The following is a 16,782-nucleotide window of genomic DNA, read 5'->3' on the forward strand; positions in this document are numbered from 1 at the left end:
GATTTTATTTTCATGAATAAATAAAAAAAACATCCCCCTTCTGCTTTTTTCACATCACACCCTATTGCAATTTCTTTCAATTTTTATTGATATTTATCTATACAGTACCATTCAAATATTGGGGTTGGTAAGATTATTAATGTTTTTGAAAAATACAGTAAAAACAGAAATAGTATTGCAATTTAAAATGACTGTTTTATATTATAATAGATTTTAAAATATATTTTATATTAAATTATATTTTTCAAATATATTTATCTGTGATGGCAAAGCTGCATTTTAGCAGCAATTACTCTTCAGTGTCACATAATGCATCCATCCGCCCGTCCAGTCTGTCTGGCTGCCTAAAATTGTATATTAAATATATTTTGTAATGTTCAATGTTCACAATGGCCAGTATAATAATTTTTTTTCTATTCAGTAAAGATATGGGCAAATGTGCACGTTTTGAAACAACAACAATAACCTCCCTTGATATCTGTCAACACCAAGTAATGATGGTGACATTACAACTCGTCTCATGTTCCACTGAACAGGGCAGCTTGTTCCTGAGGAGCTCTGTGAAGATGAGTCGCCCCCTAAAGAGGTGTCCTGTGCGATGGCGTGTTCAGGTGACTGTGTGCTCAGCTCATGGTCTGATTGGTCCTCCTGCTCCCATAGCTGCTCAAGTAAAAACTCAGAGGGCAGACAAAGCCGCACGCGGACCATATTAGGCTTACCAGGAGAAGGTCAGTTGACTTTCATCTTTCACATAAATGTGATGATGATGTTTATTATAAATGTTTGACAAATGTTTCTTCAATTTAAGATCATTTTGAGGCATTCGAATGAATGGTGCATGTGACATGGTGTGGTGCCTGGAGTCTGGCCCGTATGCGTGATTTCCTAACCTCTTTCATTACAACTGTGTTTCAGTCTCACTGCACATTCCTATCTATTATAATAAAAATGTTTATAAAGTTTAAAAAAACAAACAGATAATGTAATGCCGTGATATTGATTTGACAAGGGAAGCAATTTACTCTTAATATCACTCTGAGGGTGACATAACACCATTAATCAGTTTGTTTTGTGAGTGGAGGAGCAATTTTGTTTCAGAGGAGCAGTGATAAAAATGTGTTCACAGGGTCTCATTTTTCTGTCTGCCTACATACAGCTGTGGGCTTTTCCAATCACACACAGTCCTTCTGGAATGACAGAAAGAGCTGTGTAATTAAGACTTAAATATACCTTAGTCTAGAGACTACTCCCACCCCCTCTGCAGCCGCACACACACACACACGCATACTGAGTAACAGCATTGTGCATGCTCTTACATACACTTCTCTCCATGCATCTGGAAAATGGAAATAAAACCCCAACCTCTACACACCATCCACCGAGTGTCATTAATCAGACAAGCCCTTATTAATATTCAGGTCTATGTTACATTCATAATGAGTCCCTGTGTTATGGAGAAAGGCTGAATGTCAATACAATGTCATTAGCTTCAAGGGCAGATGGAGTAGGAATTACTTTTAATTATAAAAAGTGCAGAAGTAATTTTGGAGGCTGATCCCACAGAACGTGTCACAGGTGTTCCTGCATCACACGTGGAATACATATTCAGCTTCAGGTTTAGTATGTTCATTTGATTTCACAGTAAAATGATGAAAGAAGGTTTTGGGGTGCATCAATATAAAATCTTAGGCTGACAGATGAGCTAAAAAAAAAAGTTATTTTATGGTTGATCGATGAATGGAAGAGTCTTTACTAGTCTGAGTGGTGATAAAAAATCAAATATTCACTGTTTTCAAAAAAGTTTCTCAGACAGTCCTCCATTGTTTGGTCAAAGATCCACCCCAAACACAAGCCATTGGTGGGCCTTGCCTGCCTTGCCTTGCCTATTGTCAGCTTTCATTTTATTCGACTTATTTCGTTACGTTGTTGTAATTTTGTGAGGAAACCAACTTTGTTTGAACAATGAGAGATGGGCAGAATGTTTAAGAAGCTGTTTTAAAACAGACATTATTTCTTAAAAATGAATCCCGGGGGTTCAGATATTACATCATGATTCTTTTTCTTCTATTCATATATCTACATCTCTTCACATGTCCCAGTAGAATACGGTTTCATGCCTCTTGTGCTCATGTAGCTCGTTAACATTTTATGGAGCATTAAAGCAAACTTAAGAGAGGGTTCTCCATCTGTAATGCAGTTAATGATCTTTTTCATTTCAGCTAAGGCATGTCCAGCTGCTACGGCTCTGGAAGAGTGGAGAACTTGTAATGATCATCCATGCATCACGTTCTACTGGGAAGCGTCGCCATGGGGACCATGCATTGAAGACTCCTCCATGAATCTAAATGGCACCGGCTACTGGAACGGAACGGCCACCTGTGCAGTCGGGGTGCAGATTCGTAAAGTGGTCTGCATGAAAATGGGCGCCGGGCCGGTTATTCCCAAAAGGTGCCTTATTTTTTATGTATGAAATTTATAATCTGTGGATTTGTGTATTTCCACACACCACACTAAAAGTGTTTGCAGTGGCGTTTTGAGGAGGTTAGATTATTAAAGCACATAGATTTTCCACTACTGCTCATAGCATGAAGTTGAAATGGAATATTTTACAAATCTTTGATGATCACTGCTTAGTATTAATATTAAATAACATAGAGCAATTTACCTGTCAGATACAGGCAATAACGCTTTGTTCACAAATCGATGGATGAATCAGTCTCTCTAAAGCCCTTCCTTTCCACGAGCTACTCTGCTCTGATTGGCCAGATGACCCAGTCTGCTGTGATTGGTCTGCCACTGTCTTAAACAAAAACGCCCATTACCATAACTGAACTTTTCCTAAAGCTCAGCAGTTGTACACACTGTAAAGACAGTAATGATGATTTTACCATATCAATCTGAACACAAGTCCGATGATGAAACATTGGAAGAACTAGTTATTCAACCAGAACCTCCATTGCAAGGATGACTTGAGCAGGATGTTTCTCAGTTATACACTACTCATTTTGAGGTACATTATGAGATGTTGCAACTGTAATTCCTCACCATCAGCATCAACAAGTGTACGTCCATCAACAAACCCATGTGTATATTTCTAATTTATTGCTATGCACATGCAGGAACTGTATCAATAACGGTGCATACATTAGCCGAGCACTAATGTGAATGACTGATGTAACATTAAAATTCTTGCTCCATCCTTTATCATTACTCAAAGTAGTAAGAACGACAGACAATCTGCATTAATAGACACAGTTTTAGGTAATAGTGGCCCAAAGCTGATTAGCAGTAGTATTTTAGTAAGACGGTACAAACTTAGCCAATTGGCCGGAAACTTACACAATATAAAACACAAAAGTACATATTTGGAACACTGGTTAGAAAATATATACATCAATAATTAGTCATACTGATACTCATACAGATTGTGATTCTATGGAGCTTTGAGATGTGTTGAGATTTGAGAAGCAGTCTTTAGTAAAATTACGTTTGAGGGCTTCAAGTTTGCAGGCTGACAACGTACAACATAGACGGGCATTATGCAAATATCTGATCTAGTGACGCAGAACTGTAAAGCAGTGGGATTCTAAATCTAAATGAATCGTAAAGGCGGTTTAGAGTTGATTCTTTATTTTGGGAGACAATACCTTTTTTATTGTGCACTTACGACTTTAAAACTGTGCAGAACATGTGCAGTTTACATTCACAGAGAGCTATATTACACAATATGTGAAAAGGAATATTCGAAAAACCATTATAGGTGCAGTTTAAATCCCTTTAGTTGTTTGTAGTCTGAACAGCAAGTAACCTCATTGAAAATATCCTTTTGTGATTTGAAATCCATTTAAAATCGGATTTTGGAAATGCATTTCATTTGCTAGTCAGATTTCAGTTTTTTTGGACACAGCGTGACTGTAATATCATGCTAACAAGTGCAATCGTCGTATTACATCTGCAAATAAATGATCTCATTTACACTCTCTTGCCATTCACTATTAATTAATAATAAAACAAGGGAGCAGTTTTGGACATGGAATATGTATAAATGGGTAAAAAGCTCATGGCTACGGCTGTTATGTCTGTTACTACTCTTGACATTGTTGTTACTATGGCAACCAATATAGATACCATACATTGACTGCACTGTCTGGATTTATGTGCTGTGTGAACAAAGCTTAAGATTCCCTGATTCCACCAAAAGAAGTATAGACACAGCCTTATCAAACACTTTAAAATACCTCATCAAATATGTGCTGCCATTTGATTCAGAATGTCAGTTTTACAATGTGTCTGGATCTGGACAGTTTCCTTTATGGGATCATCCATTTTTATAGCTTTATCTTTAAAACATTGTCAGCATTTTCTCTCCCAGATATATATTTTCAAATACAAGTACATATAGCAGTACATGCATATTTGGTCAATAATGAACTTCCCTGAGAGAAATATTTCCCTCTGCTAGCTTTTGTAAATATATGTAGATTTAGTTTGTATTTAGATATTATTAGAGACATCTGCTCTGGGATACGACTTTGAGGCATCCTGCTACAACCACACAGTCCTGAAATCCGGCTTTAATGGTTTTCCATTCAAACATCACATTTACACTGCATTAAACTAGGGAAGAGTGCTTGGTTTACTTGCACTGAAGATATATCTTATACATAGAGTCTGTTAATAATCTCAGCGTTGTACTGTGAGTGGCTCTGAGTGCCGGCTGGACTGTTTCTCTCTGTTTCTTCTATGAGAGGGTCATGTTGCCCCAGGTCTTTCCTTGATAAATGTTTCCTGAGAGAGTGGTGTAATGGTGCTTTGGGTCAGATAAAATGTTCTATTGCATTGCATGGAGAAGATATTGTGTTGTGCATCTGGAAAAGAGGCTCATAAATAATGCAGTCGTTTATCCATTTCTTTCTGTTATATTAATGACACCAACGTAAAGGGAGTTTATGGGCTGGCGTATTTCACTGGCCTGGTTATAGGTTTGGGCTTTACCCTAGTTTCAGGAGGGGTGCTGTTTGGAAAAACATGCCCGTTTTTCTCTTTCTTTATATATCTATACTTAAAACAAGATGCATTTATATGAGAAGCAAAATTGCAAACAATTTTAAGAGTAACTCTGTGCTCTCTGCAACCTTCTAAGATAGCTTTAAAACCATCATGGAATTTGGAACACTATCCCTAATATATATAAAGCAATGGTCAAAAATTATGTCCGTAGGGGATATTTGTTTTTAATGACCCAACAAGTTCGATTAATCCATCAAAATATGAGAAAAATATTTAATATTTTAAATATGAGGGAAGGTTTTTTATAAAAGGTATTTATCTGACAGAATTATTTTGCAAAATAAGATTCAGGTTTTATTTTACTTTGCAAAAAATGCATAGAAAAGCAAAAAGCTCACAAGAAAAAGCATACATTGATTTCAACTAGTGCTGTCAGTCAATAAAAAAAATTACTGATTAATCGCACATTTTTATGTAATTTAACACAATTAATTGCACCTAACATTCAAGTTTTTAATATATTTGTATATTATAATAATTTCACAATTGATCTTCAAATTAATCTAGAAACAACAAAGACATTAGCCTAAATTTTAAATATTTGTTTAATGGCATCTTTTTATGAAAGAAGGCTACATTTTAGCCATGTATTATAGCTATTCAGCATCACAGTATAATTTAAAACTATACATTTTATCATGTATTAGGCTTTAAAACAACTATAATAACAACAAATACCTGATGTGCCCTTCAATATATCAAGGCTCATTTTTTTCTATTGGCCCTGTCAGACCTGTTCAGATTTTTTCTTGCCCTGTCAAAATGCTCAAAATGTTATTGTTTTCGTTGTTTTTGACCCATGTAACCTTTAAACAGTGCTTTAAGATTTTCAGGTAGGTCTAACGGGTAGTGTATATACAGAAATTGAATAAAGTTCACAAGCACTTCACAGTCTTCACTGCATAAATTATAAATTAAATATAGATTAATCCTTATTAAAGCTACACCTGTTATTCAGTCAAGAGCAGTGAGTGATTTCTCTTTTTCCTTTGGTTTTTGATTATCCTTAAAGGGGTGGTAAAACACATTCTTTTGAAGGCTTGATTGTGTTTGTGGGGTGCAGTGTAACGTGTTCATGCTTCGTTTTAAAAAAAATTGCATTATTTTTCATATATTTGACCTTTATTCTACACTGCTCTGTCCCTCCTTGTAAAACGGTCTGATGCTTTCCGGGTTGTATGAAGCCAGTCCCTCAAAAATACGCAGTGGGCTCAGATTGGTTAGCTGGCCCAGTGTGTTGTGATTCGCTAACCGCAGTGCACGTTTATCGGAAACGTCACGCCCCTTACCGGAGGCTGTGCTTTGGTCAGTATTAGAAACAATGGCGTCAATAAAAACATACCAATCTGAGCCCGAATCAGACCCAGAACATTTTAGTGAAGATGATCGAGCAGAACCTGTTCAACCTGTTCATTCCTCAAGAGGAAAGACTGCGGATCTATAGTGATCGCACACAGAACCATGTTTAGCAAGCCTGTAGATAAATAATACATAAAAGCTTTAATCAAAGAATCATTTACACTAATGCCATGTTCGCTGTTGAGATTTTAACGTTAGTGTTTGTAACGTTAGGTGTTCGTCGGATAACGTTAAGTATGAATGAGCATTTAACAGACTGGTTTGCAGAATAGCGTTGTCATCTGTTTACTTCCTTGCTACAACCTATTACAGGAAAACACATCGATGAAAAATAAATCAGACTTACAGGTTGTGGCCCGTAAACAGCTTCTGTTTGTAAATCCAGCTTTCAGGACAAGCTGTTGTGCATATCCTGCATTGAACTTGCAAAGTTTGTGGAAGTTTTCCTCCGTGAAATGTGCTGCGGGAGGGAGCCCCGCGCGCGTCGTGCATTCACACACTGGCCGCGTTTGTCTCACGCAGCTGACGTTGTGCAAATCCGGCATTGAACTCGCGAAGATTGTGGAAGTTTTCCTCCGTGAGATGTGCTGCGGGAGCCCCGCACGCGCCTGTTCCCTTCTGTCTCATACACACGTGCATATAACATGTTGTATGTTAAACGCTCTGCAACGCACCCCTGTCCCAAGGAAGGCTGAACAAAGCAAGTACCCCAGACCTGCAATCCGGATGAAAATAACAGCGTTTCCTCGGCATCGCGGCAACAACACTCCAGCCTAACTATACCACAACAGCGCCGCAATACAAAATGGCCTCACCCCCCCTTATTTAATATTCTCGGTGATGTCACCAACCCTGGAGGAATGTCTGTAGTCGCCTACTGGCCGTTTGCAGTAGTTCTTAGAAATTGATTTCTTTAAAAGCAAATATCTCCCTTTGCTTTAAACTTTGAACGTTGTAACTTTGCAGATGTTGTTTATGCTCAAGCAGCAACATTACACGTTAGCTAAAGTTAGAATAGTGAAATCGTGGTTTACCACCCCTTTAATGACAGACAGCAGCTGCTGTCACTTTAAGATCTGCCGCTCATGAATCTGAGGCCCCGTCCACACGAAGCCAGAACTTTCTCTATCCGATCTTTTTTTTTTTCTCGTTTCAAGAAATATCTGCGTACACACGAGAGCAATGAAAACGACTCAAAATGATGTAGTATACATGCCAGGCCAGTATGTGACGCTGTAATTCTTACACAGAGATACACTAAAAACGGAGAAGAAGAGTTGTGGCTAGAAGGGGTACAGCAATGGTAGGAAGTGAGGCAAAACCTCATGATAAAATAACAATAAATAAATGTGCTATACCAGATGTGTTTTATTAACGCCTACACCCTAAACCTACCCTTACAATAATGCAAATACAGTAATTAAATGACGCAATATTGATGTGCGCATGTCCAGTGCCTGTAGTTGTATCCCTTTCTAGTCTTTCCCGTGCAGGACGTGGTGTGATGACATCACTGTTTCACAAAATTTACGGATTTGGCTGTACACACGAAAACGCAAGGGTGTCATTTTCAGACTTATCCACTCTGGGACCCGGTTTAAAAAAATATCAGTTTCATGCTCCCAAAACAACGGATCCGTGTGGACGAAACGCTGATACGGTACAACATTTTAACGTATATACAGCTTAACACGTCTCCGTGTGGACGGGGCCTAACACGCATCCTATTTTCTCACAACTCAGTTCATTTGAGACTTCGTTTAACTTATTTAAGATTGTTTTTGCGAGGACACTCGACAAAACAGGCATTGTGTCACACAGACAGGAGATTCACAGACGCATGGCAGTATTGCACTGCACTCTTTTGTGTCTTGTCGCTTTTGAATGATTTAAAACATTTACATGAATGAGAGCATGGTCATATAACGCTAGTCAAAGGATGATGGGAAAAACGGATGCTGAGTTAATTGCGTTAAATATTTTAACGCATTAAACTGAAGAAAAATAATCGCATGCATTAACGTCTTAATTTTGACAGCCCTAACACATTTGTAATAAGATTTAAATAAAGGGTAAATATATACATTTTCCTATTGGCCGGACATCACTTTTGGCCACTACTGTATATACAGTATTTTATTCAAGCATGAATCTAACATCATCTAGTAAGCTTTTAGAGGGGCTAGATGAACAAATATTGATGTATTGCACATTTTTACTTCTCAAGTAAATATATCATAGAGATTTTTTTTTTATTATTATTTTATTTGTATTGATTTTTTTGCAGTGTAAACCCTGCATTGAGTTCACAGTGGGAGAGCATTTGCGAGAGCTTGAAAGGCATAGTGTGTGTTAAGGAGTAAGAGGTGTCAAATACAATTTTGTTTACAAATGAATTGGTAATCTATGCTTCTTTACAGTCGGGAGAGAACAAATCACACTGGTTTATAGTGGTCTGTTGACACACACACGCTCTCACTCACAGATGTACGTAAGCATAAATCACAGATGGGTGTACTGTATATGGCATAAATGTGTTTGATGGTGTGAGTGAATTTATGTGTTTGTGTCACACACACATCATATCCCTCGTGCCCCGCTGCATGTGCTGGAGGCTGCCAGAACAGAACATCAGTTATATAGAACATGCTCTTTCATCAGATGAGAGCGGCTGATATTTCATACGTAGGTGGTGTGTGTTCAGATAACTCCACTCTATTTAAAACAGCAAGGCTGAGCTATTTAAACACCCTGATAAATGAAATGACCCAGCAGGGAGTTGTTTGTTTATCTTACTGCTGCTAGACCTGTTCTTTATTAATACTCCTTTTATATATGTGCTTGCATAAAGAGGAAAACAAACCAGGTTCTTTATAGGTGCAATGCGACTTTAAATGTGAAACCGCTACCTGATCTCAGCCATTTTGAAAGTACAGTTATGTGGAGCAGGATGATACTTTGTTTGTTTGGGGTTTTTTTTTATTTGTTTGTTTGTTGGACCAATAAAATGTGGTTGACGCAAGTTCAAGCTTGATTTCCGAGCTATTTCCCCCTCATTCCAAATAATTTCCTCCTCCTCTCTCCACTGCCGCTCTCCACACTCTTTCCACTGCCACATAATTTCCTGCCTTTTCTCTCTCTCTCCACTGTCATTTTAATAAATGAAATCAATTTAATCCACAACCTTGGGTGAATTATTCATGTTCTAAAACGGTGGCAACAGCAATATGATAAAACAGTGTTCAAAAACATAATTGTATTAATTAATAATAATAATCGTAATGAACACATACTTCATTAAGTAATTTGCCTACAGATAGCATAATAAACTATTCAAATCAGAATAGTTCCAGTGGAAATTAATCATTTCTGCACTGACTTACAGCTTTTCTAAAACGGCAGCAACAGCAATATGATAAAACAGTGTTGAAAAAATAATTATTATTAATAATCTGAATAAACAATTATTCAATTAATTAATTTGCGTAGAGATATGATAATGAACCATATAAAGCAGAATAGTTTATTATTAGTATTATTAGTTTTATTAGTATTATTAAAGCAGAAATGTGTAATTTCTGCATCATTAGATAAAAAACTTTTTTAAAAAACTTATTGGTTGAGCCAGAGTTGTTGTGTTGGGATGAAACAAACAAAACACAACAGTCAAAGATTTTACTCTTTTCAGGGAAATCTACTTTAATTGTTTGTGAATTCAATAAGTTTGTTGTATATTGCTTTTACCATGTGAATTAATGCTTTTTATAACGGCTTTAAGGGGGTGGTTGATTGCCACTTTTTACAAGATGTAAAATAAGTGTCTGATGTCCCCAGAGTGTGTATGTGAAATTTTTGCTCAAAATACCCCACATATCATTTTTCATAGCATGTTAAAATTGTCACTTTTTGAGAGTGAGCAAAACCGTGCCGTTTTGTGTGTCCCTTTAAATGCAAATGAGCTGCTGCTCACGGGGCGGAGCTTCAAGAGCTTGTGTTAGCAGCTCTGATAACCTCATGCAGACAAACAATCAAACTCAAGACTCAAGAAGAAGTGACATGTTGAATGCAACAAGAAGTCCCTGAATGGTTAGTTGATGATGTGGAGTTAACTATCTTCAATTCATTGATTAGCATATTCTGTCATGTCATAATCTATAAATTCTCAACATGGCCCCTTTGTTGCGTGTTCCCGGGGGCAGGGTTTATGTACATTTCAGGGTTAGTGATGTCACCCCTTTAAACTTGCCCCTTCCAATTAACCCAAAAATGAAAATTCTGACATTATTTTCATGTTGACATTATCTGTCATGGTGTTCCAATCCAGTAAGACTTTCATTCATCTTGGAAACATAAATGAAGATATTATTAATTGAATCTGAGAGATTTCTGTCCCTCCATTGACAGTTTCTGCCCCAAAGTTTTATGAACAGATAGTTCATAAAGAGATCGTAAAAAGAATTCATATGAATAGAGTGGTTTAGTCCAGATTTTCTGAAGAGACTCAATTGCTTTATGAATTGAAGAGTAGGGCATTCATATGGATTCGTTTTACAATCTCTTTATGAACTTTTTGAAGCGTCAAAGTGCTAGTTGCGTAGCTGTCTATGGAGGGACAGAAATCTCTGAGATTTCATAAAAAATATCTTGATTTTTGTTCGGAAGATGAACGAAAGTCTTATGGGTTTGGAACGACATGAGGGTGAGTAAATGATGACACAATTTTCATCTTTGGGTGAACTATCCCTTTAAGCTGGAACAATCCATAAAAACACTGTTCGTGCTTTGTTTTCATAAGGAGAGGAAAAGACAGCGTCAACCTTTTGTCTTCAGTGATGTCTCTTCTTTCTACTGATTTCTTGCATTTATCCTCCACCCACTCTTTTGTTCCTCTCCTAAAGCTGTGTAGCATCATTGCCTTTGGGTGATTGCCCTCTGTAATGACATTCTGCTCCACAGAGCGCAAAAGTGAGAGAGAAACAGATGATTCATGGCTCTGTTCTTTCTTGTCCCCTGCTTTGATGTGTCCTGTTTGCTGCTCTCCAAAGCCTGTATTTGGTAGAGGCCTGCTGAGTCCCACTGCATCTCTTTAGAACTGCTGCATGCTGGGAAGGGAACTGAGCCTGGAAATGAAATGTCCAGAATGGGGATGGAGGGATGGACATTCTCCAAGGAGCAACATGCTCTCAAACAAAAGCATACACATACTCGCCCTCACAAGGACACACGCGAGGCAAACTCCTCAGTAGGACATGCACCCTATGTAAGGGATCATGTGCAGTCAACCAGTCATTATCGCAAAATAATGGCTCTTGTTTCAACCTGAAAGGGTGTGTTTTGTGAAAATGACCGGCTGGCTGTACATTATCCCTTATATATTCACCAGGGAGAATGTCATTACCCTCCTACTATACATGGCTGTTTATCAAATAGGTCAATGTGCATGAAATATTGATTAAAGTTGATTTTCTTTTAATGTTTTATAAGAAACCGATACCGGAGAGTGCTAGGAGAGGCATGAAACAGGTACATTGTTATGGGAAAAAGTAAGTACTAGATGGAAAGTAAATGTCGGTATGCTTATTTATTCCAATGAAGACAGTTTAAGTTTTGTTAATATTTTTGTTAAATAAAACTGCAGAATAATACAGTGCTGTTCAAAAGTTTGGGGTCTGTAAGATTTTTTTATATTTTCATTTTGCAAGGATGCATTAAATTGGTCAAAAATGACAGTAAATACATTTATAATGTTTTTTTTTTTTTTGAATGCTGTTCTTTTGAACTTCATATTTATCAAAGAATTCTGAAATGCTTGAGCACCAAATCAACATTGGAATGATTTCTGAAGGATCATGTGACACTGAAGACTGGAGTAATGATGCTGACAATTTAGCTTTGACATCACAGGAATAAATTGCATTTTAAAATATATTTAAATAGAAATCATTTATATTAAAATGGTAATAATATTTCATATCATTATTGTTTTCACTGTAGTTTAATGCATCAAATAAATGCAGCCTTGATGAGCATAAGATACTACTTTTTGAAACCAACCCCAAACTTTTGAATGGTAGTGTACATCCATGTTGGAAGTTGGGCTATTTTTTGACATGTTGGAAATTGTTTGCCAAATATACAATCATTATGTATAATCAATATCACAAAAATATGTGACCTTGAAGCACTGTGATCGACCGATAAGAGGGATTTTAGAGCACTGAATAATAAGCGATCTTTCCATTAGATTAGACCGTACAGTATAGGGGGCTGTGTGGGCACTCTCTCTTTATCTCTCTCTTAAGAAATATAAAGGCTCACATAGGCTCTCGCTTGCCGTCACTCATACCAAAATAACTCACCTTTACCGTATACTCACTCAGATACAATCAGCTGCAGCCTCTGCTGGTAAGATGCAATAAATATTACATCAACTTCCCCTACAGTGTGGTCGTGGTCTTCTGTTGCACAGATAGTGTCATTGTAACTGTGGTGTATCTGTACATGATAATGTCTGGGTTTGTGGGGTACAGTAAATCAAGTTGCACATAGGGCCAGCACAGATGATATCTGCACCCATGGTGAAAGGTCAAGGACAGAGCAACTGCTGTGTGAATTAAGGCAGCTTATCACTGATGTTCCTTCTCTCTGTTCTCCGTGTGTCATAGGTGTCCAGAATCTGTCAGACCGGACACCATTCAAACCTGTTTACTGCCCTGTAGGAAAGATTGTATTGTGACTCCTTTCAGCGAATGGACAGCCTGCCCTACCACATGCCTGCCAGGTATTGATACAATCTCTTCACACAACCTTTAGCGGTGATATTTCAGTGGTACCTCACATACATGGATTGTTCACCAGAAAATAAAAAGTGTTTATTTACTCACCCTCAAGTCTTTCCAAAACTGTATGCTTTTATTTTTCCCGTGCAACACATAAGTAGACAGTTTTAATAGTGATCATGTACATCACCGTTCAAAAGTTTGAGTTCGATAATATTTTTTGGATGTTTTGATCATTTTATGTCACATGATCCTTCAGAAATCATTCTAATATGCTAATGTTCTGCTCAAGAAACATTTATTTGTATCAATGTTGAAACATTTTTGTGGAAACCATGATACATATGAAAGAACAGAAATTATTTGAAATAGAAATTCAAATATAGATGTATTTTCTGTCTCTTTTGATCAATTTAATGCATCCTTGTTGAATTAAAGTATTTATTTATCAAAAAAAAAATCTTACTGACCCCGAACTTTATATACTGTAGCTCCATAAAAAGCACCATAAATGTATTGGAAAAGTGGCCCATACGACTTGTCCACTAGTTAGAAACTGTAGTATGGAAAGACCTATGTTAAGTTTTGTCAGATAACTTCTTTTGTGATCCATAGGACAAAACAACAACATATGTATGGAATTTTATTTTTTGGATGAACCATTTCTTTAAAGGAATATTCTGGATTATGCACATTATAATTACCACAAAAAACTTACTCTCTGTTTTGTTTCTTGTTATAGTAATGCAGTCACAATGGAAGTAAGGGGGGCATGCATTTCAATGATTTAAAAGCACAATTAAGAAGCTTGTATATTTGTTAAAACATCCACATCAGTTGCAACTTTAAAATGTGTACTATTTGAGTCATAAAGCAATTCCGCAATATTGTGGAATCAGTCCCGCCTTCCAAATAAAAGAGCCAGTCGCCAGTTGATCAAGTCACTGCAGCCACAGTTAGAAGTTTCCTGAGATGCTCACTTGGGACTACTACACATGCGCATTGGCTGGACTAACCTAAAATAAAGCTTTTTATGTTATTTGAGCATTAGAAACAACATTTATGGGACAGTTCATGGCAGATTTTATTGCTGATTTTAAATGTTATTTAACATCTTAATCAGATTTCAGCATTTCCCCATTCTCTCTTATCTAATAAAGAACAATCTTAATAGTTACCTCCATGAGGACAGTATGTTGATAATAATGAAAACAAGATTTCACACGTTTTTAACCTGCTGGGATGTGATGTCATACACCTCTGCTGTAAAAGCAGCGAAAGCCAGACCACATACTTTGTGTTCTCAGAGGGACTTTTTATTATTCTTACCAGCATAAAGGTTTTATTACGTTTTAATGAGACTATTAATTGACAATTACTTCCACTAAAGAAACCAGTAAACAGGCATTTATTATGATTGAATCAAATGGTAACATTTGAAGAAATGTTTTAAATAACTGATACCCCTTTTGTAAATAGAGTGCTTTACCCTGTTGGGTCTTCTGTTAATGAGTTCGCCCTCTTAATTGTGCTATTATCAGTCTTTTAGTAATTAGCAATGTGTAATGAGCCTTACATCGTTTGTTAAATGAAGTCGTTACATCAGCTTAGGATCCATACAGGGAACAGGAAGTGAACTCCACCAGAGAATCATATCATTACCTCTTATCTAAAGAGCTCTCTGAATTGTTCCTGCTGTGGTAATCACTGTCAGAATACTAATAAAGTGAAAGATGGGTGAAAGTAATGTTTTCTTTCTGTGTGAACTGTGCAGTGAACAGCACCGTGCCCTCACAGTCACGATACAGGATCATCATCCAGCGGGCGGCCAATGGGGGTCAAGAGTGTCCAGATACTTTATATGAAGAGAGAGAATGTGAGGCTCTTCTGGTTTGTCCTACTTTCAGGTGAGTAAACTGCAGTCTCTCTAGTTGTTTACCAATTTATCAGCTAGACCAATACAATGTCTGCGGTCCAGCCTGTTTTCTTTCACTTTTGTGGAGTGAAAAAACTTGTGCAAATGCTCACAGCTGTTCAGAATCGCATGTGTGAAATGCATAAATATATTCTACGCTGTTTTGTAAACTCACAATACTTTCCACAAAATACACAAGTCACACATTGTAGCTGTAATTTACTGTGCAAGTAAATGCCGAGCTATTTGCAAGTTTCTCCGCCTCATGAATAAATGTGAATGCGATTTAGCAGTTGTAATAACTTCTGAAATTGTTATTCTGCAAGGTTTGTTCACAAAAATAGAAGTAGGTTGATTTGTTAATACAATCATAGCTGTAACAGACAACATTTTGTTTCTATAAAAACATGTTGTACACAAACATTTCAGATGGGATAATCTGTATCTTAGGAACACTGTGTGACTCTTTCATGCTTTTACACCATGCAAATAAATCTCAACGAATGCTTCTGAATGCCTGAAAAAGCACCTGCCATGGGATAAGGACACAAGGTTTCTTGAATAAGAATGAGGCTCCACTGACATACACTGTTTGAGGTCAGGAAGATTTTATTTTCTGAAAGAAATGAATTCATGTATCTGGCAAAGATGCATTAAATTGAGCAAAAGAGACTTTTATTATATAAATAAATGTTGTTCTGTTTACCTGTCTATGCTTCACAGTTTTAACAAAAATATTATATTATAAAAAAAGATTATATTTTAACAAGAACAACTTTTTGATGTTCGGCATATATAGTAAGGATCATGTGACACTGAAGAAATGATGCTGAAAATTCAGCTTTACCATTACAGGAATAAATGACATTTTACAATATATTAAAACTTTTTGTTTTTCAATTGTATTTCTCAATACTACAGTTTACTGTATTTTTGTTCAGTTTAAATGTTTATATAATTTCAATATTTAATTTCAAATAAATGTAGCTTAGGTAAGCAAAGATACTTTACATTCAAAAAATATTACCGACAACAAACTTGGAGTATTGAATGGTAGTGTATTTAAGAATTCAATACTTAAATGCTCAAATGCTCACTCTAAATTAAATGTGGATATATTTGAAATGAGAAGGATTTATTTGTAATAAATCATCACATGCAAGGTGTAGTGTTGTAGTCAAGACCATCCAAACCGAGACCTAGGGCCAGATTTACTAAAAGTTTAAAAAAAACTACGGTCAGGATTTACTTAAGTCACACAGTGAAAAATTTGCACTGAAAAGTTATTTTTGCAGCTGAACTTATTGCTTATTGCATTTGCATTTGTAGGAGTTTCCCTTTCAGACGCAAAATTTATGGGAGGAGAGTATTTAAATGAATCATGCAAGGTTATTTACTAAGGTTTGAGCTCATCAATTTACTGGTGTTTGCGGCATTATTTACTTCCCAAAAAATGCATGTTTCAAACGAGACGTTTTCTGGTAGATTGTGTTGGTTATTATAGAAATTATCCAGCTGTGTCTGTGTTCTTTAATTTGCACGTTGTGTACATGTACATATTATTTAAAGTACATTATGATAAATACTTTGCTTGTTACATATACGTGCAACATTTCACGTGTAAATAAATAAAACATGTTAGCTGATTATGTTCATTAA

General features: G+C 36.6%; 1 protein-coding gene across 1 annotated transcript in view; it reads left to right on the forward strand.

Annotated features, from left to right (window-relative positions):
• thsd7ba (thrombospondin, type I, domain containing 7Ba) overlaps positions 1-16,782 on the forward strand; it is a gene marked incomplete at its 5' end in the record, with an annotated part of 214,769 nt that overhangs the window by 111,222 nt on the left and 86,765 nt on the right. The window contains 4 exons of the mRNA XM_079822385.1: positions 537-728; positions 2,220-2,448; positions 13,095-13,210; positions 14,983-15,115. Of these exons, the coding sequence (XP_079678511.1) occupies positions 537-728; positions 2,220-2,448; positions 13,095-13,210; positions 14,983-15,115 (670 nt within the window). The remainder of the gene's footprint in view (positions 1-536; positions 729-2,219; positions 2,449-13,094; positions 13,211-14,982; positions 15,116-16,782) is intronic.

This window comes from Gobio gobio (genome assembly GCF_949357685.1).
Source record: "Gobio gobio genome assembly, chromosome: 7".
In the NCBI taxonomy this organism is placed as follows: domain Eukaryota; kingdom Metazoa; phylum Chordata; class Actinopteri; order Cypriniformes; family Gobionidae; genus Gobio; species Gobio gobio.